We start from the raw sequence: 26,865 nt of genomic DNA on the forward strand, positions 1-26,865 counted from the left end.
CCTGATTCCTATTGGCCAGGAGGCAAAGGGGTCCAATGAGAGTTTAGTTTAATTATTTAATTATCTAAAGCTCTCACAAAAGGGGAAAGGGGGACACATGTCAGAAGGCTATCACTTATGCTGCTTAATCCCTATTGGCTTGACCTGGGGAGGTCCAATGAGGCAAAAGCCAGACTAACTTAGCAGCTAGGGCTCGCCCAAGAGAGAGAGGGGGCTGATTTTTGCTTGGCATTGACACACACACTCTCACACTTGACCATGTGTGAAGGGAAAATACTCTATCTCCTCCCAAGCTTTAATGGAGAGCTCATCACCTACTCCAAGCTTGTGAGATAGAAGCCTACATCAACACTCTCTTGGCATGTGGATGCAAATCCAACCAAGAGCCAAGCTTCAATGCATGCTCATCTTCTCTACCAAGCTAATTACTAAGCTAAGCTATGCTAATATGAGTGATTATGTGAGGAGATGTACTTCTTTCTCGTAAGATACTTCTTTTTCCTCTCAATCTACTCTCATACCCTGCTAGCTCTCACCATCTTCGAAGGTGTGTGAGGTCTTGGGTCTGAGAACGGGGATAATTCAAGTTGTGTTTGATTAAGTGTTTTGCTTGGTGTATGAAGCTTCCATCTTCATTGCACTAGCTCGTCTTGAAGGAACACAAAGAATTGTATTGTACAATGTCTCTCTTGATGGGAGAAACCATAATACAAAGCCTTTTGGAGGGGGGACCGGCTCCATGCAAATCCGGTCCTCAACTGTTGTCAATAGCTTAATTGCTCTCTCTTTTGAAAGTATTGTCGATGCTATCTAACTAGGTGTTATGCTTTTTGTTGCTCTCTCCACCCAAGCACTCTTGTAATTCTCATTAGGAATCAACTCTAATGAAATGCTCACTATGTTCATGCTAATTTCCGCTACACATAAGATTTTAGGCCATTAAATGTTACAGTGGGAGACTTGGGAATCACTGTTGAGATGATTATGTTACATTGTGATAGCCAAAGTGCTATACAAATGGCAAAGAATCCAGTGTTTCATGCAAAGAAAAAGCATATGGATGTGAAGTATCACTTCATTCGTGAGGTGCTTGCAGACAAGTGATTGCAGCTTGCCAAGATTCACACGAGTGAAAATCCTGCTGATCTTCTAACAAAAGGCTTACCTTCAGAGCGGTTTGCCCATTGTCGAGCTCTCATGGGCATTGGGTAAATGATTATGGTCACTATCTACCTATATTTTAGGTATATATACATTATCACCCCAACTTAAAGGCATATTGTCCTTTAAGTGGGAGGTTGTTGGGGTGGTAAAACCCAATGTGCCATGCCTAAGTGTTGGGCGGTCGGAGACTAACCGGGAACTAACACCGATCATTTATTCTAGTGCAAGTCAGCTTTACCTTTTCACATACAATCACAAGTTTACTTCTTGTCCTTCTATGCAATTTAAAAAGCTAGCCCACCCACCAACTTGCTAAAGGTTGGCCTATGGAATTGGTTTAGTTTTGAATAAAGGCCCTTCTAAGGGTGCATTCAGATTGCATAAGAGTGCGAACCAAGTGAATGCGGTTTTGAGTGCCATGCCATTCACATCAGAAGCTCAACACTGCCAAGCTATGTGCGAACACAATCCTCTTAGCGAATCAACAACAAACTCTAGGTTACTTGGTCGGCTGCATCGTAAGGGGGCCAAGATATCGAAGCCCAGCCCGCAATTGGCGTTGAAAAGCATGTGGACATCTTGTTCGTTCAAGGATGCAAGGCCGCCCATCCTGGTGGTAAGTTCATAAACTCTCCATCTTTTGTTGAGCGGATGGAAGCATGCCACCTTTGTGGTACATGCCTGCACAATGTTGTGTTTCGGGCAGTGTGAACCAAGCCTAATTTAGACGGCCCTCCATTTTGGTAGGCCTATGTGAAGACCATCTTACATAAGAGCGGATTCACATAGTGCCCGCGACAATGTTTTGCTGGCGTGTGCAAATTTTGTTTGCTAGAGAAAACGCTGCCCGTCGATGCTCAACTCCGCCAAAATGGCAAAATTAACAAAATTCTGCCCTTTTCTCTCTACTCTCTCTCTCGTCCTCTTGATGAAATGGAGCATATGGAGACAAACGTCTCCAGGTGCTGGAGACTATGTTGAGATTGCATACATCAACGGCCCAAAAGGTACAATTGTAAGTTGAGACACGAACTCTGGTACTATTATTCCACTAAATCCAAAATGAGCCGGCAGTGCCAACAAAGCAAACTAATAATGCTATTTGTCTTTATCAATCCAAATCCCTTACTTTGATGGTTCTGTTCGGCCCCTCGCGCAGACCGGCATCGCATTATCTGTTCGACTAGCGCGTATAGAAATTCAGCTACCGTCCTGCAGAAACCACGACTTTGACAATCAGCTTGTTTTTCTATATACAAGACTTTGGAACGTTTGCATTCCGAATTGGGTTCCTCATTTTTTCTGTTGACTTTTGAGTCTTTGCCCCTAATATCGTGTACCTTGACCTCGGCATGGCAAGCACTCAGGAAGCGCAAAATGTCTCAACTTCTGATGTATCTATGGATTCATCTCCTTTGCTAACAAGCTCGGGAGAGACTAACGATGACTCTGATGCTTCTGAAAGGACCTCTACAACAAGAAGAGGTACAATCTCTACAGTGTTTAATCTGATACGGAGAAGAAGTGGCCGCAGATTGATGCGTGAACCCTCGGTTCTAGTGAGAGAGACAGCTGCAGAACAGCTTGAGGAAAGGCAAAGTGAATGGGCTTATTCCAGGCCCATTGTAATTTTGGATTTCCTATGGAACCTTATTTTTGTCATAGTTGCCGCAGTGGTACTTTTGATGAGCACACAAGAGAGACCCAGTAACCCCCTCAGGATATGGGTGTTGGGCTATGCAGCACAGTGCTGCATTCACATGACATGCGTTTGGGTTGAGTACAAAAGGCGTCGGAGCAATGGCAGGAGCCGTAATGACCCTGAAGCCCCTTCTTACACATCCAACGAAGGTGATTTCTACTCTGATAGGTTTCCAGTTGATGATGATCATGATCGGAATTATGATGATGTATTGGCTTCTCAGATAAGGTGCACACCATTGACTTTCAAGGTTTCTTCATGTATGTGATAAGAATAAACCATGAACTTTGTTCTCAAACTCATCTTGATGCTTCAAAACCAAGTGAAGGCTGTTTAATGATTGTCGCAGAATTAAGTTTTTAGAGTATGTTTTCTGGAATTGGGCCATGGAAGGGTGGTTCAATAGCATGGAGCTGAGTTTCAAAGAGTTTTAACGTTGTCAATGGAAGGTGGCTTAATAATGATTATGCTGTTGTAGTAGGTTTTGATCAATCACTTGTAGCAACTAGTATTTGACCTATTGACCACATCAAGGGGAATTTTTTATTTAGAGAAGAAAGGAGTGGTGAATTTGCATCTTTTTTCAAGGATTTGTTTTACTGTTAGGATCGCCTTCTTATTGAGAGCCTAAGGGTGGTGTCTTCTTTGCCATGTTTGTGAGCGTATATTCTATTTGCATTCACCATTTCAAGTTCACTGAAGCTCTTCTCTACAAAGCTCTACAATGATTGGGGTTCAATGATTAAGATGATCGAGAAGAAGCAATTGGCATCACCTGGAAATCTACTGAACGAAATTATAAGAGGAGCTCCAATCCAAGTGCACCAAGACCCCAACATAAAATAGACGAGAAAAGAAAAAACCAAACCCAAAAGACAACAGGGAAACATGAAAACAAAACCAGAACCACAGAAAGAAAATTCAAAACGGAAGAAAGCAAACAAAAAACACCTTACCTGACAAGCTTCACATACCCACATGCACTCACACACCCACCCTCTCACCCCTCCAAAAGCAAGCCTAGCATGAGAGGACGGGAGCTAGCACTTTCTGGCAGAAGAGGCAGCAGGGACTTGACATCCAATAGTGCACCTTCTCAGCAAGACCCCCCCTGGCAAGACACATAGCGTTTTCAGCCAAGGAACAAGTCAGTGTTTTCAGCTTTGCAAGATCTCCTAGCGTTTTGCAACTAGCAACAGTCTGCGACAGTAGAACTACAGATCAGCCCTAGCGTTAGCAGAACAACACAGATTCAGCCCTACTGTTTTTGGTTTGCATATCAGCCTCGGCATTTTGCAGATTCATCGCGACAGAACCGGCATATGCATTAGCGTTTTGCATTTTCAGCATCAAGACACCGCAGTAGAAGTCCCAAACCTCGCAGATCTCACCTTCCCACAGCAGATGCTCGCCGCACGGTCAGATGAACGAGCGTCTACAATTTCAGCCCGGAAAACGCAGATTTCAGCATCTGCGTTTTCAGCGCGTCGTCGTCGCATCGTCATCATTGACTTTGTCACTGACATAGAGTCAGAATTCAGTAGATACCAGATTTGCAGATTTCAGCCATTAGCGTTTTCAGATTTCAGCCTGTCTCGTCATCGTCCTCATCGTCATCGACATCGTCGGTAAGTCTAAGCATTGTAGAGATTTGTGCAATCAATAGTAGACCGCTCTCGCCATAGAGAGTAAGGCCTTCGGAGCAGGGTTTGACAACATTCTGGTGTCGTATTCTTCTCTCTCTATCTCTTAGTCTCAGTACCTTCATTCACAATGTTTATCCACTTTGTTTGTGATCATTTGCACTCTCTCACTAAAGGAACGGAAGGCTCTCCCTTCCGTAAGTAAAAGGAACCTTGAGCACAGTTCGGAGCACTCATCTTGAGCAAAGTTCAACATTCACTTCCGTTGCACCTTACACCCATTCCGTATTTTTCATACAGAGGAGATCCGGACAGTGTTCTCCCGGAAAACCTCCCTTGTACTCGAAGTGATAAGTATTCTGGATTCCCGAACTTCAGAGCCGGAACCCGTTTCTGAACATAGTTTTCGCTCTCGAAGTACCCGTCCTAGAACCTTCTCCTGCACCTATTCAAGTTCCCTTTGAGGCGTAACGATGCAAATTCTCAGGACGGAGGTGGTCAATCGAAGGATGCCCTCGCTATGATCAAGGAACAGATGGCGACACTTTCCACAAATCTCGCATCACTCCACACTCGCTTGGATTAGGTGCAGACACAAAACACTTCTCAGAGTCGTCCTACGACTTCTCGGACGACTAATACTACTTCTCCACCACCTTCTTCCGAAGCTTCAGTGGATGAACCAAACGAATTAGATTCAACAGATGAGGTAGACAATCGTGAACTTCAATTTCTTTATAAAATTTGTAATGCTGCACAGAAGAAGAAACTGGATATTAAACTGCCTGAGCCCTATATTTGTCACGTGACACATCCAACCCTATGTGTCCGTGGACAAGCTGCAGCATGATCAGGGTTCAGTCAGTCCAGTGAGTCTAGATTTAGAAGTGATCTGGCACTTTTGTGAGTCTATTCGTAGACCGTGCATGCCCAGTCACTTGGTATAGATGCTTATCCTCTGGTTGCACACAGCATGATCATCAGTATTCCCATCAGAATCCATTAGAATCAGTTAGGGGATTTTTCCAGTGCATTTAGCCTATTTTTCCTATTTTTGACATTTTTCACTTATTAATTTAAGTGACTTCCCAACAAATGTAGGTAGGGCAATTTGGGTAAGGAAATATATAAGCAAACCAAAGCTAGCATTCTTTGGAAGATGAGCAAGGAGCACAACAAGCCCTCAGGCAACAGGTACTCCCTCTCTCTCAGCAAGAATCCATTAGCGCTCACAAGCACCTGGCGTTTTGGTCAACCCCTCATCGCCGACAATTCAGCCTAGCGTTTTGTAGCATCGCCATCAACCCCTAGCCTGGCGTTTGTAGCTTTGCTTCATCGCTATCATCCCCCAGGTACCAGCATTTTCACTAACGCTACAAGGAACATCAGCGTTTTTCATTTTCAGCCTCATTGGAAGCAGATGGACCAGCGTTTTCAGCTATTAGGAAAACAGTAGATTCAGCACTAGATGCATGCAAGAGATCGTCATTTTCAGCCCTAAAAAACGCAGCCAAAACAGCAGTTTTCAGCCACCCGAAACAGTCCCAGATTTTCAGCCATAGCGTTTTTATGGACAGCAGATAGAAGACCGCAGATTTCAGCCCTTAAGTCGTCGTCGCCATCCCCGTCGTCGTCACCGGCATAGTCCCAAGTTGCATCAGTTTCCATGCATCATCATTGTACCACTTTGTGCAATCACAAGTAGACCACTCTCGCCAACGAGAGTGGGGCCTTCGGAGGAGGGTCTTACAACGTCTCTGGTGTCGTATCTCTCTTCTCTCTCTATCTCTCAGTCTCATACACTTGCACGCAGAGTGTCCATTCACTTTGTTTGTGATCATAGCATTCTCTCATTAAGAACGGAAGGCTCTACCTTCCATAAGAACAAAAGGAACCTTGAGCACAGTTCGGAGCACTCATCTTGAGCAAAGCGCAAACATTCATTCCGCTGCACCTAACAATATTGGTCGCCGTGACAAGCGTGTGCTGGACCAATGGTTATTCAAAATGGAGGTCTCTTGTCCAACACGGACTTAGTAGAGAGTAAAAAAGTTGCACTTGCTAGTTCTTTGCTCAAGGACACAGCAATTCTTTGGTGGCAACGACGGGTTGCTGATGGTAAAGACACACCTTCTTGGGATAAGTTCCGGCGTTCTACTCGCAAGGTGTTCGAACCTGCCAATGCGGATTTTCATGCCCGGTCCTCTCTTCGCCACCTGGGCCAGACTGGTTTTTTGGCCACGTACATCACAGAGTTGCAGAGATAGAGAGTCTCAGCCCCTCTGATAAACTACACAGTTTCATTGATGGGATTGAACCAGCTCTGAAGGACATTGTGCACAAATACAAGCCTACCACCTTGGATGCTGCAATAGCCTATGTGGAGCGTCTTGGCGATAATCGGCGCACTACACGGAATTTTCTCCCTGGTGACAGATCTTCAAATAGCGCTTGCTTTTCACAGCGCAATCGCAGAGAAAGTTATAGCCAAATTTGCAGCAACAATCTCAATTGGGACAGCAGGCAACAGAGCCTTATTCAACGCCAAGGTTCCATTCTCAAGATCAGCAATCTCAAAGAAGATCTTCTTCAAATGTTCCTCAACTTGATCGTGGTAAAGGACGTGATTTTTCTCAAGATCGTTGTTCTAATACTCAACAAGGCTCTTCGTCAAATACTTCTTCGACTTCAAAGAAGAATGGATTATGTACAATTTGTGGTGGTGAATATAGATGGTATCAATGTCCAAAGAAACCAAATCCATCTAATTTGAAAAGAAATTCCAACGCGGAAACATCTTTGAATTCTGAACCACCTAAGGATAAAGGAAAATCTGTGGTCAATACGATTCATTTCTCAGAGGATACGACTATTCTTATGAAGCATGCTCAATGCAATTTTTCAGTTTTGGAGCCTCTCAAAGCAAGTGTTGAGCCTTCTTGGAACTCTCAATGGTCGCTCCATCAATATTTTGGTGGACAGCGGATGCTCAAATAATTTCGTTAGCACTCAGATAGTTTAATAGCTTCATATACCAACTCTGAAGACATCTCACTTATATGATGTGGAGTTAGTAGATGGATCAATTTTAACTTGTGATGAGACAGTTCGACAAATGCAGTTTGATATTCAAAATTATGCAGACCAACTAGATTTCGAAGTCACGCCTTTATCTTATTATGACATAATTCTTGGTCAACATTGGTTATTCCAATATGATCCAACAATTAGCTTTTGAGGACATACTATCAACTTGTTCAAAGATGGACGTGAACTGATTTTACACGGGTTTTATCATACGGAACGAGTGATTTAAGCCTCACGTGTACTAGTCAAACGACATGATACAGTGGATTATGAAACGAATATGATCTTCGATGCAGATGCCGAAATTATTGTTGATGATTTTTTGAATTCATGAACTTCTCCTGAATCAATTGAGGAAGACAAAGATGATTTCAAGCAAGAAGTTTTTCCAAGTGATACTTCATGTACAAGACAAAGATAAGGACATAGTTACAGATTCTGAGTCAGAAGATGATTATGCTTTCTTTTATTCTTTGATGGATGATGATATGCCAATTGCAAGTTATGAAGTGACAGTTTCTGAAGACGATTCTGAAGAATTTTGGGATTCATTATTGGAAGATGATTACAGGACGTGCATGTCCAGGCCGATCATAGTTGCATACCCTTTCTTGCACAGGGCCGCATCTTATCACTTAGGCATTTACTACATGTGAACCAACTCTTAGAGTGCATTTTAAGTGACTTTTCATTTACCCTTTGTGAGGATTAGTGGTGCTAATCCTATAATTAAGATTTAAAACTTCATACTTAAGATCACAAAGGTGCCAAGCTCAGTCCTAAGCTACAGTCCTAAGCTAATGACTCATGCTAGACTGTAGCAGAAGCATGTCCATGTAGCGCAAGTGAAGTGCGCACATGACATCCCCCCCTGTTAAAGGTGAGGCACAACTGCCGAACTTCTATCTTTGGGTTCTTGCTGTACTTCTTATGTTGATTGCTTCTGATGCATGAGGATGCATAAGCCGATGAAAACTCCTCCAGCCTGGTGAATACTACGGATGTAGGTTTGTTGCGCTGTAAACACCGATCACACGAGTTACTAGGTAGGCTTACTATTGTCCCAAAATACCAGCCTTGATGTTGACTCTGTCTTGCAAGCAAGTACTACCACTCGAATAGTCCTGTCGTGAAAACATTGCAGGTGAAGCTGAAAGGTAAGGGTGCTCGGAGGTATTTCCAAGCGTTGCTTGTCGCATGCGAATGCGAATGCAAAAGAGGTTTAGGAATAGAAAAATAATGCTAAATTTGCTTTATCTGATAGAAAAATAATTCTAAATGAGTTATTGGATTTATAAGCGAGAGGGTTTTCTCGCTTGGAACACCAAGGAAAAATAATTCTAAATGAATTATTGGAATTTTAAGTGAGAGGGTTTTTCTCATTGGAGACATCCATATACAGAGTATTTCTAGTGCGTCATTCAGAGTAATGACGGGAGCACTATGAACGGGAATACCTGTAAGGCCATCAGGAACGAATACTTCTGATGCGTCACATTAGATGGGTGACAGGGAGCATTGGGAAGAAGTATCCGACCATCCGGGAACGGGCATCTCTGATGCGTCATAGGATGGGTGACATAGAGCATCGCGAAGGAGATTGTACCATAAGTTCGGTAGGAAAAGACTAGGTGATGGATATTCTTGATGCGTCACAAGGTGGGTAACGGGTGCATCGGAAAGGGAATATTCATAGTCAGGAGGAAATTCCGAACTGTGTTAGAATTGTGCACAAGGATGAACAAGCACTTGAATGAAGATGGGTTCAGAGGAAACTTTGAGGAAATACAATTGCTTTCTGAGAAAGCAGGTTGCTTTTTGGGAAAGCAGATGCTTTCTCGCAAGGAAGTCTACGTCTGCATTGCAATTGTGCATGTGATTGCATCTAGGGACGCTTGGGAAGTGCTATGAAAGCAAGGTTTTATTGAGTTTTTGGGCAGATTCAGACTATTTTTAAAATATGTCGGCCGCCCACTTAATAAGTGGACAGCCACCTGGAAAATAAAGCAGCAAAAACTAGCCAACGTTCTCTCTCTCTCTCTCTCTCTCTCTCTCTCTCTCTCTCTCTCTCTCTCTCTCTCTCTCTCTCTCTCTCTCTTTCTAGCGGAAAAGCCAAAAAAAAAAAGAAACTGCCACGATCTCTACGCGGGCAGCCTGCGCTCAGCTATTCCTGTAGTGGCCAGGGAGCTATAAAAGCATCACATGCCCTCTCTCAGAGGAGGAGTTGCCAACGCTAGTAAGAGGAGACTCTGCCGTCAGAAGACGCAACAAATCGCGAGACTACGAAGCAAGGTCGCCTTTTCCCGTGCAAAGAGCGAGAGGTATCAATTGTGGATTCGCCATTCGAATTGTTGTCTCGTGTTTGTGTGTATTTACAGGTGTACTTCCTCTTCACGAGGGAGTAGGAGCGGAGGAAGACATGAGCCTCTGTAGGAGAAAGCGCTCTGAGGAACTAGAGCCAGATCAAAGGTTTCGTACCCGAGTTTGGGAAGTAGATGCACGGATCAGAGAGAGGTAGTCTCTCAAGTTGTGATTCGGAAGTTGAGATTGACGACGAGGTGCTAAGGCTGATAACGCTGATGCAATGGGGGGCAAAATTGCTGGACAGCCACTGTGCTTGAGAGGAGCAGAGCAATACTTGCTTTGGCCACAGAGCAAGGGGGCCCTTGAGGGTTTGGGACTCGACATTTAGTGTCGACCTCGTCGTCGTCGTCATCGATATAGAATTCATCAGTACCTCGCCATCATCGTCGTCATCGTCGACATAGAACCCAGCAATACCTCGTCCTCGTCATCATTGTCGACATAGAACTCGTGTCGACAACAACGACGACGACAACAGCATGATGGGTTCTATGTCGACGACGATGACAATGACGACGATGAGGTACTACTGGGTTCTATGTTGACGATTATGACGACGACGAGATCAACACCAAATGTCGGGTCCCAAACCCTCAAGGGCTCCCTTGCTCTGTTGCCAGAGCAAGTATTGCTCGGATCCTCTCAAGCACAGTGGCTGTCCAACAATTTTGCCACCCATTGCATCAGCGTGTCGACGACGACGACGAGGTACTGATGGGTTCTTTGTCGACGACGAGGAGGTACTGCTGGGTTCTATGTCGACGACGACAATGACGACGAGGTATTGCTGGGTTCCATGACGACGACGATGACGACGAGGTCGACACCAAATGTCGGGTCCCATGACCTTCCTACTAGCTGAAAAACGCAGCCTCCAACAGGCACTCCTCGTGCTCCGGATCCAATAGGCATCGGCAAGCCTAGCCTTGGATACCATGTCAAAGTGCATCGAAAGGTGTGGTGACAAGGGAACACGAGGGAGAGAGAGAGAGAGGAGAAGGCAAGCCTAGGCTTAAGAGAAAATTGTGTGTGTGTGTGAGAGAGAGAGAGAGAGAGAGAGAGAGAGAGAGAGAGAGAGAGAGAGAGAGAGAGAGAGAGCGAGAATCATCAGATATGAAAAACTGGCACCAAAAAAGCTGTTTCCTAAAAATCGCCTAGGATTTGCCGCGAATTCTGGGATGTCCATACAAGTGCCATGCCATTTATTTTGAGGTTTCAAATTGGTCCCACTTCTTTTCGACCACTTTCGAGCACTTTAAACAGTTCCTCTTTCATTGGAAGGCCACGTCATCACATTTCTGACATACTGAAACGAACGACGAGAGTGGATCTCCCGGCTACACGGACCGCCTACAGGCACGCGTCGGACAAACCACCCGACCATATCCACCATCCGGCAGGTCCCCCCGTGCTGGGGCCAGGGTCCGAGGATGTAGGCGTGCACCTGTAAGACCGAGCGTCCCATACCACCCGGCCTCACCTCCTCGAGGTGACCTCGCGCACTCCTATCCTCGCGGGCTAACCATTGGCACTCTGCCAGTGGGGGTCGATAACTGTAAATGAGGCCTTGGCCTCCCTTTTATAATAATGGCCGGCTACACTGGCCATGTTCACACTACATCCGCCCAGACACTGGACGCCCATCCTGACAACGTCTGGGCTAGATCCCTTCTCCTAAGAGCGGTACATAACATACTTCTCCCCTTAGAACCATTGATGTCCTCATCAATGAAGTGGGGATACTGAGCTTTGAGAGCTCTAACTGGTTCCCAAGTAGCAAACCTTTCAGATTGACCCTTCCATTTAATTAAGTACTTGTCATAAGCCTTTTGGCACGAATGACGGGTACGATGATCTAAGACTGCCTCTGGTTCTCGAGGAATATACTCAGTTTGCATATCTTGCCATACATTTTCCTCGATAGGCACAACATCATCGGCTTTGCCCAATTTCACTTTAAGGCGGCTGACATGAAAGACTGGATGTACGCTAACATCCGAAGGAAGAGCCAGTTTGTAGGCAACTTGGCCAATTTTCTTTGTGATCAAGAACGGACCACAATATCTAGCTAAAAGCTTATAATACTTTCTTGTTCGCATAGTCTTGGAATCCTTGGGTATCTTTAGATAGACCCATTGTCCCACATCAAGAGTCCTTGGAGATCTCTTTTGATTAGCATAAGTAGCGACTTGATCACGAGCCATTCTTTTACTATCTTTAGCCAATTCGAGCATTTCTTGCATGTCATACAGGAAATCACGAGCTTGGCGTTCCTTGAATTTCTCTAAGCCAATAGCAATTGGGGATTTAGGCTCAAATCCATACATCAGCATGAACGGGTTAAATCCAGTAGCAGAATGCTTGCTACTATTATAAGCAAACTCTAACTGTGGAAGATACCTTTCCCAATCAGACTGCCTGTGAGAGACATAGGCTCTTAACATGTCCTCTAACGCCTGATTCATCCTCTCAGTTTGTCCGTCGGACTCAAGATGGTCAGAAGACGACATACTCAACTTTGTCTGAAGATGAGCGAACACATCTCGCCAAAATCGGCCAATGAACTTAGTATCTCGATCATTGACGATACCCTCTGGCAGACCAGCTTATAAAGCTGATCGACAAATAAAACCGCCAGCTCATGGCTTTTTACTGTTGACTTCGTTGGTATAAACTTCGCCATTTTCGTGAGTCTATCGACCACAATCCAAATCGCGTCATTGCCCCGACTAGTATTTGGCATACCAACGATAAAGTCCATGGAAATACTCTGCCACTTGGCATTTGGGATTTCCAATGGAGACACTGAGCGCATCTCTTCACATAGCTCTCTATGTAAGAGCGCATTCTTGGCCAATAGAAATATCGCTTGACCAAAGCCAAAGTTCTCTGGATACCTGGGTGCCCAGCGCTAGGAACATCATGGCATTCGCACAAAATCCTTTGTCGAATCTCATCGATTTCCGGCACACAGACTTTACCAGTTTTGAACAATAGTCCACCTCTAATGGAATATTGTCGCTGTCTCTTCTCTCCAGCACGACTCACTTGGGTCTCCGGATCACCCAAGCCTGTACGCGAGTCATGCCCCGCTTTGACCTCGTTCCATATCTTACCAAAATGGCTATCAGAATAACATAGCCCTCGGAGAGAGAGATAGAAATCGGTCGAGATTTCAGCCATAGACAAGGCATTAACCTCAGGAATCCTGCTGAGCGCATCGGCAACTCGATTGCTGGATCCTTTTCTATAACGGATCTCAAAGTCAAACTCTTGCATAAGCTCAATCCATCTAGCCTTCCGGCCTCTGAGATCACCCTGATCACAGATATAGCGCAAGGTGTGATGATCTGTCCATGCAACAAACGTAAAGCCATATAAGTAGTGCCGCCATTTCCTCAGGGCGTGGACTATGGCGTAAAGCTCCTTCTCATACGTTGGATAACGCATCTCAGCGTCAGAAAGTTTCTTACTTTCAAATGCAACAGGATGTCCATCCTGGAATAATGCCGCACCAATAGCATAATCACTAGCATCCGTTTCAACCACAAACGATTTGCTAGGATCCACAATGGGCAATATTGGCGCAGTAGTTACCAAGTGCTTTAGTGTCTGAAAGCTGTCGTCGAGACACTCATTCTAGACAACAGGGGGGTTACCTTTACGATGAGGACCCGAAGTCCTCGGCCCTTTCACCCCTTCTTTTAAAAGTTGCGTAAACGTAGCAGCAACTTTAGAGTAATCCTTGATAAACTTGTGAAAGAATCCAGTAAAGCCTAAAAAAGACTTTACTTGGCGTATATTCTTCAGAATGGGCCAATTTCGCACTTTATCCAACTTTTCAGGATCAACGCGAATTCCGAGTAATGATGTGACCCAAGTACATAAGCTCTTTCTTGAAGAATAACACTTGGAAGCCTTAGCATAAAGCTTCTTAGTTCTCAGTACTTCAAAAACAGCGCGTATATGCGCTAAGTGCTCAGACAAAGTTCGGCTGTAGATCAAGATGTCATCAAGAAATACAACAACGAAGTTGCCTAGAAACGTTCTCAGCAGATCATTCATCATTTGCTGAAACATAGCTGGAGCATTGGTCAAACCAAAAGGCAAGACCAAAAACTCGTAGTGACCATAACGCGTATGAAAACCTGTCTTAGGAAAATCTTCCAATTGAGATCCATCATCTAGCGCACAGTTCATGCACTAATTGTACTTTTAGCACCAAAGTGTTTGGTAAGCACGATCTTTTTCGTTTCCCCGGGAAGATCAATGGTCACGACGTGACCGTACTCCTTAATAATGGAAGCTCACACAATTTTGTGGATGAAAAATTGGTGTAGAAACTGAGCCTACGGACGTGGGACAGTGACCATGAGTATCGCGTGAAGATGGCTCGTAGCAAGGGTACAGACATATGGAATCGGATGGTTCCAGATTTGTCGCTCGAGCTAGCTGATTACAAAGAGAACCTGGATTTCCACATCGTGCGCCTGGATAGAGCAAATGTTATTTTAGGAATTCCATGGTTTTATGATAAACAAGACTCATTGTATATAGATATGTACATCACTCTCTTGTTTTTGTTAAGTAGGACATGCCTCATGTATCTTTGTCGCTTTGTAATCAGCATTCTGTAAAAAATGGTTTTGCAATACCAGTTGTTACTGCTTTGGAAATGTATAAAGATACAAAGTCTTTTGATGTTGACTTTTATCAATGTGTATCATCTGCTTGGTTTGATTCATTAGTGCTTGGTACTTCTGTCACTGAATTTCGTAAAAATGTTTCATGTTCTTCTGTTGAACTTGGGGATTCCGACGAATTCAACCTTATCCGAGAAATCATGACTGATTTCAAGGATGTTTTTCCTGATGATCTACCTCCTGGCTTGCCGCCTTCGAGAGGAGTAGATCATGGCATTGAGTCGATGGCTGGTAGTCAACCCTTTTCAAAGCAATCCTATCGGTTTAGTAAAACCGAGGAGGATGAGATTCAACGACAGCTGAAAGATTATCTCGACAGGGGTTTTGTTCGGCCAAGTAAATCCCCGTGGGGAGCGCCGGTGTTACTTTCTTGAAAGAAGGATAACACTATGCGCTTCTGCGTGGATTACAAAGGATTGAATAAGCTTACTGTTAAGAACAAGTACGCTGAGATGATGGATTTTAACTTGAATGACACCAGAGTTACCTGAGATCTCGTGAATCTAAACCGAAGGACGACCTTGCGGTTTCTATGTCTTCTTCTTCTTGGGGCAATCCTTGATTTGGTGACCTGTCTGGCCACATCCAAAGCAAGCCCCCTTCTTCACTGCATTAGCAACTGAAGCATTTTTGCCTTTCTTCTTCTCCTGAGAAGATCTCAACGGTGATTTGGACTTGTGCTGGAATCGGGGTCGCTTCCTCAAAGCGCCCTCACCGGATTGATGGTCTGCAGTTCTTTTCTTCTCATAATTCGCTCCATTTATCAAATGGAACGTCCTGGCCTTCGCCATTGTATCCTCGACGTCAGTCGGGGCTTTGTCCTTGCTTAACGCCCAACGGTAATCTTCATGTAATCCCAGCAGGTACATGTGCACAGCGTACGTAGAATCCACCTTGCAGAAGGTGAGCACCTCTTTGAAAGTTGTCGTATACTTATCAAAAGATAGAGCTTTCATTGAAAGACTTTGCAGTTTGGCGTAAGCTTTGAAAGGATCCATTTTGGCAAAATCCCTCTTGAATTTCACACAGAAATCAGGCCGCGTCGTAGGCTTCTCTGTCATGTCGCGCCACATGGTAAGCGCCTTACTGCGCAAATAGAGAGGAATTGTCTGAATCCTCCGTTCATCATGCTCCCCATGGAGGTCAAAATACGTGGTCCATTGATGTAGCCAATTATTTACAGTTAATTCCGTACACTTTTTCTCTTCCCCCGAGAAATTTGTAGTTTTGTACGGAATTGTGGCAGTCCGAACCACCCTGTGAACGCCCAAAAACAGCAATCTGCGTCCGCAATTACTGGAGATGGGTTTCGCCCTCGGAAATTCGTGCAGTCGTGGATTGAGCTGTATTTTCCAGAGCGGTAAGTCGGGAACTAAGCCCTTGCACAACCCCTTCGAGAGAGGCCAAGCGAATGTTCGTCTGAATGTTCGTATTTTCCAGAGCGGTAACACGCTGGTCGAAGCTCTGGAAAGTACTTGTAATCCATGTGTAGAGAGCATGCGTGAATGGAATTTGAACATTACCTGGTGCGTTATCACGCTGCACATCCGAGCTGGAGGAATCCATGGCGAAGTCCGTGAAAATTGAAGTTTTCACGCGAAAGTGGGACCTTTGCTGCACTTTTCGCTAGCGAAAAGTTGTACTGTGAGTAGCTCTACGCGTCGACGTGAGCGGCTGAAGGCGAGTAGGTGATGGCGGGAGCGCGAGCAGGTGGGAGAGAGCAGGCTCGAGAGAGGAGTAGGAGAGCCAAAATGAAGTTTTCTGCAAGCTTTTGTAAGTTTCTGTAAGTGGGTTTTTTTAAATAAAACACAGGTTTCAGACCATGCTTTGAAAAAACCCCAAGTGACCTGGCCACTTTTTAAAAAAATCACTTAGCCAAGTTTTAAAGAGGTCACTTATAAAATGCAACAAAGAGAGAGGGTAGCGTAAAAAAAAAATCCAGCGCTGGGAAAATTCAGCGGTAAGGTGTGGACATGTGGAGAAGAATCCAGCCCCCCGTGCACCCAACGTGCGTGCATGTGGCCACCACGCTCACGAGCGCCAGTTTGGAGCCGCGTTGGACAGCCAGCTTGTCACGCTTCTTTTCTACAGCCTCAGCGCTAACAGAAGAGCGACCACTCATAGTCCAGGAGGTGACTCTCTCTCTCTCTCTCTCTCTCTCTCTCTGCACTTAGCACAAAGGAGCATTACAGAGAGAGATTTGAAAAGATATTGTATGCTGAATTTTAATCTAAAACCAGCAAGTGAATGATAGACACTGATTTTCATCGAAAACCAGTAAATTCAGTAAAAATCCTCTGATTTTCAGCACTTCCACCTGCTAGATGGCTGAATTTTATAAAAAATCAGCAGAAAACACATTAAATTTCACCTGCAAACATGCTCATGAGAAGAAAATAATCGATTAAATGGTTACTTCATCAAAACTTGCATGAAATAGTGATTATCCGACTCTAACCAGCCTGTAGCTATGCACACGGTCCTTCGTGCAGCCAAGCCGGCTCTAATACCATGAAACGAACGACGAGAGTGGATCTCCCGGCTACACGGACCGCCTACAAACACGCATCGGACGAACCACCCGACCATAGCCACCATCCGACAGCTCCCCCCGTGCTGGGGCCAGCGTCTGAGGACGTAGGCGTGCACCTGTAAGACCGAGCGTCCCATACGACCCGGCCTCACCTCCTCGAGGTGACCTCGCGCACTCCTAGCCTCGCGGGCTAACCATTGGCACTCTGCCAGTGGGGGTGTCACAAGGCGGGCACCACGTGACAAAAGAAAAGAGCAGACTGAACAGACTTTTAGCACTTCAATAACAACTGAACTAAAAGAGAGAGAAGACACGTGACACGGAGTGGCAGAATTCCACCCCAGAGAGTATTGGCCCCAAACCTTGGCGCCCTTTTCGGTTTTTCTTTATATTGCATCAACTCAATACAAGCTGGTACTCTAGACTCTGCACCTTCTCCAGGAAGCATGCCAGAGAATGAGCCCTAACCTCATATTTAAAGGCCCTTGGCCTAAAAAGCAATTATAGTGAAAAGCCTTAAAACTCAAAAGCATCTAGTCCAAAAGCAAAGCCAAAAAACTGCCAGCGTAAATCACGGAAATCCGTACAGCTGCCACGTCATCAGCCAACGCAAAACGCGGAAATCTCCCTGTTGCCCTTAGGATTAGGGTTAAGGTTTCTACAGTTTTAGGGTTTCTGGCAGCAGAATTAGGGTTAGGGTTTTCAGAATTAGGGTTTGCAGGTTTTAGGGTTAGGGTTTCCAGAATTAGGGTTTCAGCAGTTAAGGTTTTTGGCAGAAATTAGGGTTAAGGTTTCTGCTCTCAGGCAGCCCCGTCATCACTTTGTTACAGTTTAGGCCCCTCGGCCACATCTGTAAGTTGGCTCCATTCTTTAGGCTTTGACATGTCAGCAGTTTGTTACAGGGGGTCGATAATTGTAAATGAGGCCTTGGCCTCCCTTTTATAATAATGGCCGGCCACACTGGCCGTGTTCACACTACGTCCGCCCGGACACTGGACGCCCATCCCGACGGTGTCTGGGCTAGATCCCCTCTCCTAAGAGCGGGACATAACACATACCCCCTCTTGAAAGAAGAGCAATCGCCCTTGATTATGCTTGCAAAACAGACAAAGGACAAAAACTAGCTCAGTAGACACCGACTCTATACTCCTACCTAGTAGATTGCACACATCTTGCACTTGCACAAAGACACCAGTCACTGAAAAATCACATCGCATCTTCGTCGAGATCTCAGATAAGAATCACACCCAGACCGCGTTGATTTACTCACTGATGTCTTGATCTTCTAAATCTTTTCACTATCAGATTCACATTCTTTCTCACGTTTCATGCAGACATGGCAATGACCATCCGCACAAGGCAGGTTGTTTACAAAGCATGTATCCCACAAATCAACCACTTAGCTCACATTGAACACTTGGATGCAAACAATCAATCTAGTCATCTCATCTAGTCCAGAATTGTTGGTGCACATAGGTTACTATTCAGTCATCTCATCTAGATAGAACTCTTGAGGCACTATTACAATCATGTCTTATCTTAACCATCACATCCAGATCTCAACGATTTCTAGTAGATGTCTAGATGCACTAAATTCATCATATCAATCATCAAGCAAAATGTTGCGGACATTTCATCTTCTCCACATATACAAAAACATTACACACATGAAAGAGCTCATGTAAACAAGTTCAATCTAGGAAATTTCCAATTTAATGTACATCTTTTCATAGTCATTCTGTAGAATACTTTTAGCTTGTCAGTGTCCCTGAAATCAATGGAGAAATTAGTGACTTTATTCAACCTATGCAATCTGTGACAAGGGAGTGGAGCGGCTCCTCTTGTGCAGCACGTAGTGCACCAGATTCAACCTGCTGATTCGACGTGCACTTAAGGGAGTAGTACAATTACAAGGTCTATGTCATCTTCTTATGTTTATGTATGAAAAAATTATGAAACTTTGATGTTAGTTAACCGATGGACCAAACGTTTCGTACCAAAACTTGAAAAATCCCAAACCTTTTCTTGTTAGAATGGGCCAATGGCATTTACCACTCCACTACGCCAATAGCGACTCTATTTAATATTATGGCCATCCTTTGAAGCCGTAATCACATGAAACACAATATCAAAATAGGTAACTCTGTTCAGTTGTTGCTTGCAGTATTTGTCGCAGTTTTTTATTTGAATCCTCCTTAGATTTTTTCAACAAATAATGTCATTTGATTAGCATGTTTTTGAGCTTCTGGTTTTGAGGCTTTTGTTCGGGTAACTTGCTGGTTCTAATTTACCATTCTCAACCTGGGTGCAGTGCTGCTAAACGGATAGAATCTGCCAACACATCATTTTCTTTTGTATGGTGGGTTCTCGGCTTTTACTGGAGCACGACAGGGAATCAATCGCAAAATGCCCCTTTGTTATTCTGGTACAATCCTTGTTGTGTTTTTAGCCTTTGCAGGACATACATCTCAAGTGGTGCTTCACTTGGCTTGTTGTTTTTGCCAGGTGCTGATCTTTTTAACTTGCTTAACAGGCTTTGTGCAGCATTTCTTGCATTCGACGTCTTTTTTGTGGTATTCTGTGTATCCTTGGCCTGCATTATTGGGGTTGCTCTCTGCTGCTGTCTACCCTGCATCATAGCCCTTATGTATGCAGTAGCTGAACAGGTAATGCGGAGCTCACAGTTAAATTTATTCATATGTGAGTTGGTGTGTTTTTTCCTTCTCCCAATCACGGTTTTAAAGCCTATCAATGGGCCCGTTAAGTCGTCATGATCAGTATGTAAGTTTTTGGCTTCTGGGACTGATTATATAAGGTTGCTAGAGCTTGTGGTTAAAGGGTGTGGCAGATGCATTTTTGAGTGCCATCTTTGAAGCAGGGAACAAGATTAGTTCTCTACTTTTAGGTGAATGCCTTCTAACTTGAGAATTAGTTGACCTGTAACATAGTTCCAGACAACCTAGTACCACTCCAACCTGCATGTTATCATGCTAAGCTCTAATCCATTTCTAAGCATGCCATAAAAGATTTATTGCATACATTGTAACATGGAAACTTATTGTACAAGTACAAGGGGTCTATCATAGCAGGATGGCCCATGATTTTTGCTTTGGCCTTCTCAATAGCTGCCGCAACAGAGATTTCACATTATTCTAACTTAAAAGGAAAAGAATAACTTCAGCGAGTAGGATCATGGAGTGCTGGGGTTTGGGGAATTTTTTGCCTCCCATTGGCCCTGTACATAGGCAACTGTCACAGGAATTGCATCTTGCCCTTCACTGCAAGTTGCAGAATGCTTCAAATGATGATGTCAAGTGCTTCTTAGATGGAGAGGCTTAACTTGGAGGTCAATTGTTCCATCTGTGTGGGTTTGGAGTCTCAGTGCTGATCCCAAGTGCATATTTTGGGCAACTGATGGATCTACACATAAACATCAGCAAAGTTCCAGCATTAAGAGTAGCGTGTCCTCAATCATGCATCACCTGTCAGCTTCAATATATTTAGTGAAAGCTTTATTCTCAACTCTGTACGGTTAATACCCATTACTCACCTCAAATGAGCAATTCTAGATTAAAGACTTGAGCTTCTCATGCAAAAGGTTGTTATCCAAAAGGTCAAAGGAACGCCTATGTTCATTTGGCATGTTCATGTTGTGAGCATTCAAATACCGATTTCTTCTTCTTGAGTGGATCATAAGAGGAGGGTCCCTCTGCTGTTCAGTATGCATTCCACCCTGGTGGTTGTGAGGAAATTGAAGGTACACTTGAGCGTGGGCATGATGGCATGTGGCCTATTGATAGTATCGTTGGAAGGGAGATTGTAGATGCATCCGTGTGGCACCTATGTATGGAAAAAGAGGGGCTTATCATTCATTCAAATCAAGAAAAGCATTCTGGCCTTAAAGTTATACCAACAATCTGATTGGTGATCTGTGCTTGGATCCTGTGCATGTTTGCACCAGAGTCTAACATGTTGATTGCTTTGACAGGAAGGTGCGTCAGAGCAAGAGATCAACATGCTGCCAAAGTACAAGTTTCGACGCAGCGGAAGCTTCAGCAAAGCAGGAGAAGACTGTGCAGGCCCTTTTGGAGGAGTAATGAGTATTCTTGGTAGTACACCAGGAGCCAAAGAGGAACGTGCTCTGCCTGCGGAAGACACGGTAAAGTATAAGGAAGTCTCGTATATCTGCATTTTTTCCATGTTTCAAATTTATCACTGCTGCATTTGAGAGCATCTCTTTGGTGCATAGAAACAAGATTTTACCCTTCGTGCCTGCCTCTCCTCTTTGTGCCAAAATGTCGATCATTTTACTTGCTTGTGGACAATGAATCTGTTGAAGCGGCAAATGACTCTGCAAACCTTGCTTTTGCAGATAATTTAGATTCTTATGCATTTTAACCATTAACCGCTTCTTATTTAATACGGAATCATCTTAGGATTGTAGATTCAATGGCATAGGAGGCACAATTGTGGATGGATTTACATTCAAAGAAACTTTGCCGTTACATTAAGCACATAATATTGGTTCCAATCGCCTAAATGCTGTGGAGCTTGAATTTATTCTGCACCTCTTTTTGGCAGGAATGTTGTATATGTCTTTCGTCATATGATGATGGGGTTGAGATTCGGGAGCTCCAATGTAGTCATCACTTTCATTGTGCATGTATAGATCGATGGCTTCGAATGAACTCAACGTGTCCTCTTTGCAAATTCAACGTCTTGAGTGACAGCTAGAAGCATGAAGAAAATATCAGGTACCCGTCACCCATGCATTTGTGCAAAGCTTACTGCTTTTTCCTAAAGATCTTGAGCGCCACACTCAAAATAAACTCTGTGTGAGTGAGGACGCGTTGTCATCTTTAAGAGACGATCCAGTCATCCTCAATGTAACTTATTTTGTATGGAATTCCTGCCCTTCGATAGGGGTTGTATTTTTAAGGCCTCACAACTCACCTTTTGTAGTTGGTTCATAGTGCCCCTCTTTCAGAAAATTCAATATCGATTTTCTTTTGGCCATTTTTGTGACACATACAATGTGAAGCTTTTTCGGGTTTGTCAGGGCAAAGCCTTTGGATGTAACATGTATTAAAAATACAGCGTAGCAGTCTTGTTGACCTGAATATAGTTCATGAGCTCTTTTTGCTCTGTATTTCGATATGACATTGGTTTTTCTTTTTCCTAACTATTTTTGTCTGAATCATCTAGTTGTATATCAGTAAACATGCAGGTAACACACGGAAATTTTCTTTCCAATTCGACCAATTTATTATATGTTTTCTTTCTGTATGCAGTGTTGCATATGCTCCATCAATCTAACTGTCTTGGATATCAAAAACTCAATATGCAGACATTGTGTGCGCAAGTGCATGTGCGCGTCTGTCACAGAATGCAGTATAGCTTCGAACTTGAGGCCAAGACTGCTCAGATAGATCTACGTTGTCTCTTGGAATTGTTCCTATGATGTTAAAAGTTCTCTTCTCTTTTGATTATTAGATAAACCCTTGCAACTCTTCGCCAGCACATTATTGCATCGGGCTGTAGGCTATTCGTATAAGTGTGGAAGGAGGGATGCACATAGATCTATCCCTTGTAGTTGGCTGGTGTAATTCAAAGTTCTTGCGGAGGTTTTAAAAAGATATCGGTTGAAGCAGGGTAGACCAATTTTGCATTTATAAAGAGATAGTACTATTGGCAACGATATCATCAGAGTGAAAATAATAAGCCCTAGATAAGTTTCACTCGAGGAAATGAGGGACAGTAACCTATGTAGGCACATATGTAGAGAGGTTGTGAATGCCGTCACATATGGAGTTTTTGGTGGTTGTACAAGAATCTCCTAAAGAACCTGGTTTGAGCAATGCAAGTGAGACCATACACGATACTGTATACCATGGGTTTATGACCCAACATGAGAAAGTGAAGTAGAAATGTTCATAAAGGTTGGATTACCATAATCTAGAAGAGGGTTGGCGCCCTCCTTACTGGTGCGTGGACGGGGTGGCAAAGGCCACTTCTCTTCAGCAAAGTTGCGAAGCAGGCTCAGGAAGGGTGCACGAGTCGCCTGTATACTTGTACATTTTTCTCTCGCGTGCTCCTGCTGGCCTGGTCTGCGCTTGCTCCTGCTCCTGCCCACTTGCATCCTCGCTCGCTCAGCCAACCCATCAGAGATTGCTATGTATGGGGGTTCAACCCTGGCCTGGCCTGGTCTGCGCTTGCTCCTGCTCCTGCTCCTGCCCACCCGTGTCCTCGCTCGCTCAGCCAGCCCATCAGAGATTGCTTTGTATGGGGGTTCAACCCTAGGCAGCCAGCCCTCTCTCACACACACACACACACACACACACAGCCAGTCAACCCTAGGGAAAAAGGGAAGATTGCTTTTTATAGAGATGGGAGTGTGGTCATAGTGGAGGGATGCTCCACATGACTGTGCAAGACATACGGGACCACATTAAGGATGTCTTCTTGAAATTGTAATAGGTCACTTCACCTTGATGTAGGGGCATTTGAGGACAACTTTACTAGGAAAGACTGTCTTCTACACAGAGATGTAAGGGCAAGCCCAACTTGTGGCACCATATGGGAAAGCCCTCTAGCCACCTAGGAGGAGATAATTGATGACATTGTCCAATAATAAGAGGGTGCAACCTCTCTAGCCAGTGATTGTAAAGCACAAAGCCTACATAGAGGCTACTTTCTAATTAATCAATTGCACTTTGAGTCCTATCATTGTCTCTCTCTCTCTCTCTCTCTCTCTCTCTCTCTCTCTCTCTCTCTCTGCTCTTGCTTTTGACATGACCTAATCCTAATCACCATCTCTCTAACCCTAATCCTAACCCTAACACCATGGTTGAGCTAAGGCTTTACCCTCCATAGGTTAATGCTAATCATTGGTGATTAGGGAGTACGCTTCCGCATCAACTAACCCATCAAGTGGTATCAGAGCCGGCGGTTCACTCCTAGGCATCAATTTGTATGCTAGATTGCACCGGCGCCCTCTCTCTCTCTCTCTTAGCCATTGTAATTATTAATCTAAAAGCTTCTTCGCATTGCATACCATGCTCAATACTAATCGCATTCTATTCTTTTGAACTCCATTAGTGATGGCATACGTACTATTGAAGTGCCACTATCCATGTTGATGGAATAAGAAAGAGCAGATGTGGTTAGAGCTTCTTGCATCATTAATTAGAACAATTATCGCACCTCGTTCCACTCAATTACTGCATTTTTTTCAAGCATATCATCTTTTGCTAGCATTCATTTCCTTTCCTGACTTGTGTGTGCTACAAGCTCTATTGACAGGTTTTTGTAGAGCCACTAAGCTCCACATTTGGAGCCTATTTGCCCCTTCTATTCCTCTCGAGCGTTTTTCCCTTTTCTTGTTTGTGTGTATATGCTTAACAAGCCTAATTTCTAAGCTCAAATCAACTAAAGTCGTGTGGGCTTGTGGTATAAATCAATTGAGAATTGCTATGATGTATCATGAGACATTGAACCATGGTGATGAATCAAATTGAGCCACCATGATGTATGATGTCGATGAATCATATGAGCCTAGGAGTACACCATGACATGAACATATGAATCCAAAAATACAGAAAGTCTTTGGAAAAGCCCAAGTTTGGCTTAAGGGGGCGAGTGTAACGGTAAACCCAACGTGTGGCACCATGTGGGAAAGCCCTCTAGCCACCTAGGAAGAGATGACATGGTCCAATAGCAAGAGGGTGCAACCTCTCTAAACAATGATTGTAAAGCATAAAGTCTATATAGAGGCTACTTTCTAATCAATCAATTGCATTTGAGTCCTCTCTCTCTCTCTCTCTCTCTCTCTCTCTCTCTCTCTTTGTGCTCTTGCTTTGGGCATAACCTAACCCTAATCACCATCTCTCTAACCCTAATCCTAACCCTAACACCATGGTTGAGCTAGAGCTTCACCCTCCATAGCTTAATGCTAATCATTGGTGATTAGGGAGTGCAATTCCGCATCAATTAACCCATCAAGAGACACATCAGCATTGAGTCAGCTTTTGCCTCATGTGACAAATGGAAGATTGCATGCAAAACAGGAACCAGATCTGAGCGAAGAGGTGGAGGTTTGTTGGGGGGGGAGGGGGTTAGCAGTTTTGCTCAAGGAGGAGCTACACCCACTCTTACAAATTGTCCAAAGAGATGAGCAAGCTAGATATAGGTGGGTGAGATTGAGGGAAGCAATTGGCAAATACCTCTAGATTGCTATATGCTATTTTTCTCCCAGTACTTCAATCTATGTGATGTCTAGAGGACAATCCCCTTTCTCGGTTTTAGATGATGACATATGGGAACTTTCTAGGTAAGGAGATATCATCCTTTTGGGGGACTTCAATACTCGGATGGGCCACTCTAGACAATATTCTATGAGACTATAGACGAAATGTTGAGAGAGCTAGATGTCGGTGACATTGGCCTGGCTAGATGTTCCCAAGATGAAGAACACATGTAGTATGAAAGATACTTGATAGATATGGGGATTTACATCAATTGGTTACACTAAATGGCTTATAGAGATTCCCAGCACCGAATGGTTTCACTTGTTTTCCGCATAGACATGGGGCAAGCACAATTGACTATGCCATGACTTAGCCCAATTTTATTCCTTTTATTCAAGACTTTACAGATGATCATAAGCATGTTGGTATAGTAGTGGACCATGCGCTTCTCACATTGACTATCTCTTTTCAATTTAGCATAGCTTAGGTGGCACGAGTATCTACACTTACTCGCTACACCTTCATTCCGAAGACAAATGGTGTTTACACAAATGGGATTTACAGACTATTGTGCATAGAGGAGCCAAGAGGGTCACTAGAGGAACTCACGTAGATATTGACAGAGACATTGCATGATGCAGCAACATAGGCATACCCACACTCAACCAAAGCACAAACGACGGTTTGGGAGCATGCCCCAAAATAGTTGGTATGATGATGAGTAGAGAGACGAGAGTGAGACTTTAGAGGGAGGTACTCTTGGGTGTCACCACTTATACATTCACAAGCTACCATCCAACACTTAGTGCGACAGAAGAAGAGGGCCTACCTTGCTCAGCTAGAGTGGGACTTGTACCAACTATTTTTGAGTTAGGACTTTGGTGAGGCACGGAGACTTTTTCATGAGCACTCCCCACCATCAATCGTTACCTCTACTGAGACTTGGGGTGAATATGCAACATCTCTCTACACAATCCCGGGACAGCCACCTTTACCAGATCCTCTAGGATGTTGGATTAATCACAAATATAACCATCTATATATATATTGACATGTGTTATCTCTTGTCATTTGTAAGAGAAGTGAAAGATTGGTTATTATGTCTAAGAACATAGGATGTTGGATTAATCACAAATATATATTGACTAGTGTTATCTCTTGTTATCTGTGGGAGAAGTGAAATCTCCAACCCCTCTAGACCAAACCATTGCAAAACAATGTTGTGCTTGTTGCCATCTACATGGTAGATATGGGTGTGAACACACTTAGGACTGTTGGAGCATTTTTTTTCCTCACTAGGAATTTTTTAATCCATTGTGCTTTGTATATACGCCCATCACTTTAGGGCTATCTTACCTTGTATTTTCACACTTACTAATACACCCTCTTTTCATGTGCCTTGAGCTTCTTCTCCATGTCCAAG

General features: G+C 44.0%; 1 protein-coding gene across 1 annotated transcript; it reads left to right on the forward strand.

Moving 5' to 3' along the window:
• Positions 1-2,213: 2,213 nt before the first annotated feature.
• On the forward strand, positions 2,214-22,212 carry LOC147434706 (E3 ubiquitin-protein ligase At4g11680-like). The gene is made up of 5 exons (XM_086491154.1): positions 2,214-3,094; positions 19,508-19,621; positions 19,730-19,862; positions 21,185-21,355; positions 21,778-22,212. The coding sequence occupies exons 1-5, from the start codon at positions 2,517-2,519 to the stop codon at positions 21,928-21,930; spliced, it is 1,149 nt and encodes a 382-aa protein (XP_086347280.1). The 5' UTR covers positions 2,214-2,516; the 3' UTR covers positions 21,931-22,212.
• Positions 22,213-26,865: the final 4,653 nt, after the last annotated feature.

Source organism: Adiantum capillus-veneris, chromosome 19 (assembly GCF_014529385.1).
Source record: "Adiantum capillus-veneris isolate H3 chromosome 19, ASM1452938v2, whole genome shotgun sequence".
NCBI lineage: Eukaryota > Viridiplantae > Streptophyta > Polypodiopsida > Polypodiales > Pteridaceae > Adiantum > Adiantum capillus-veneris.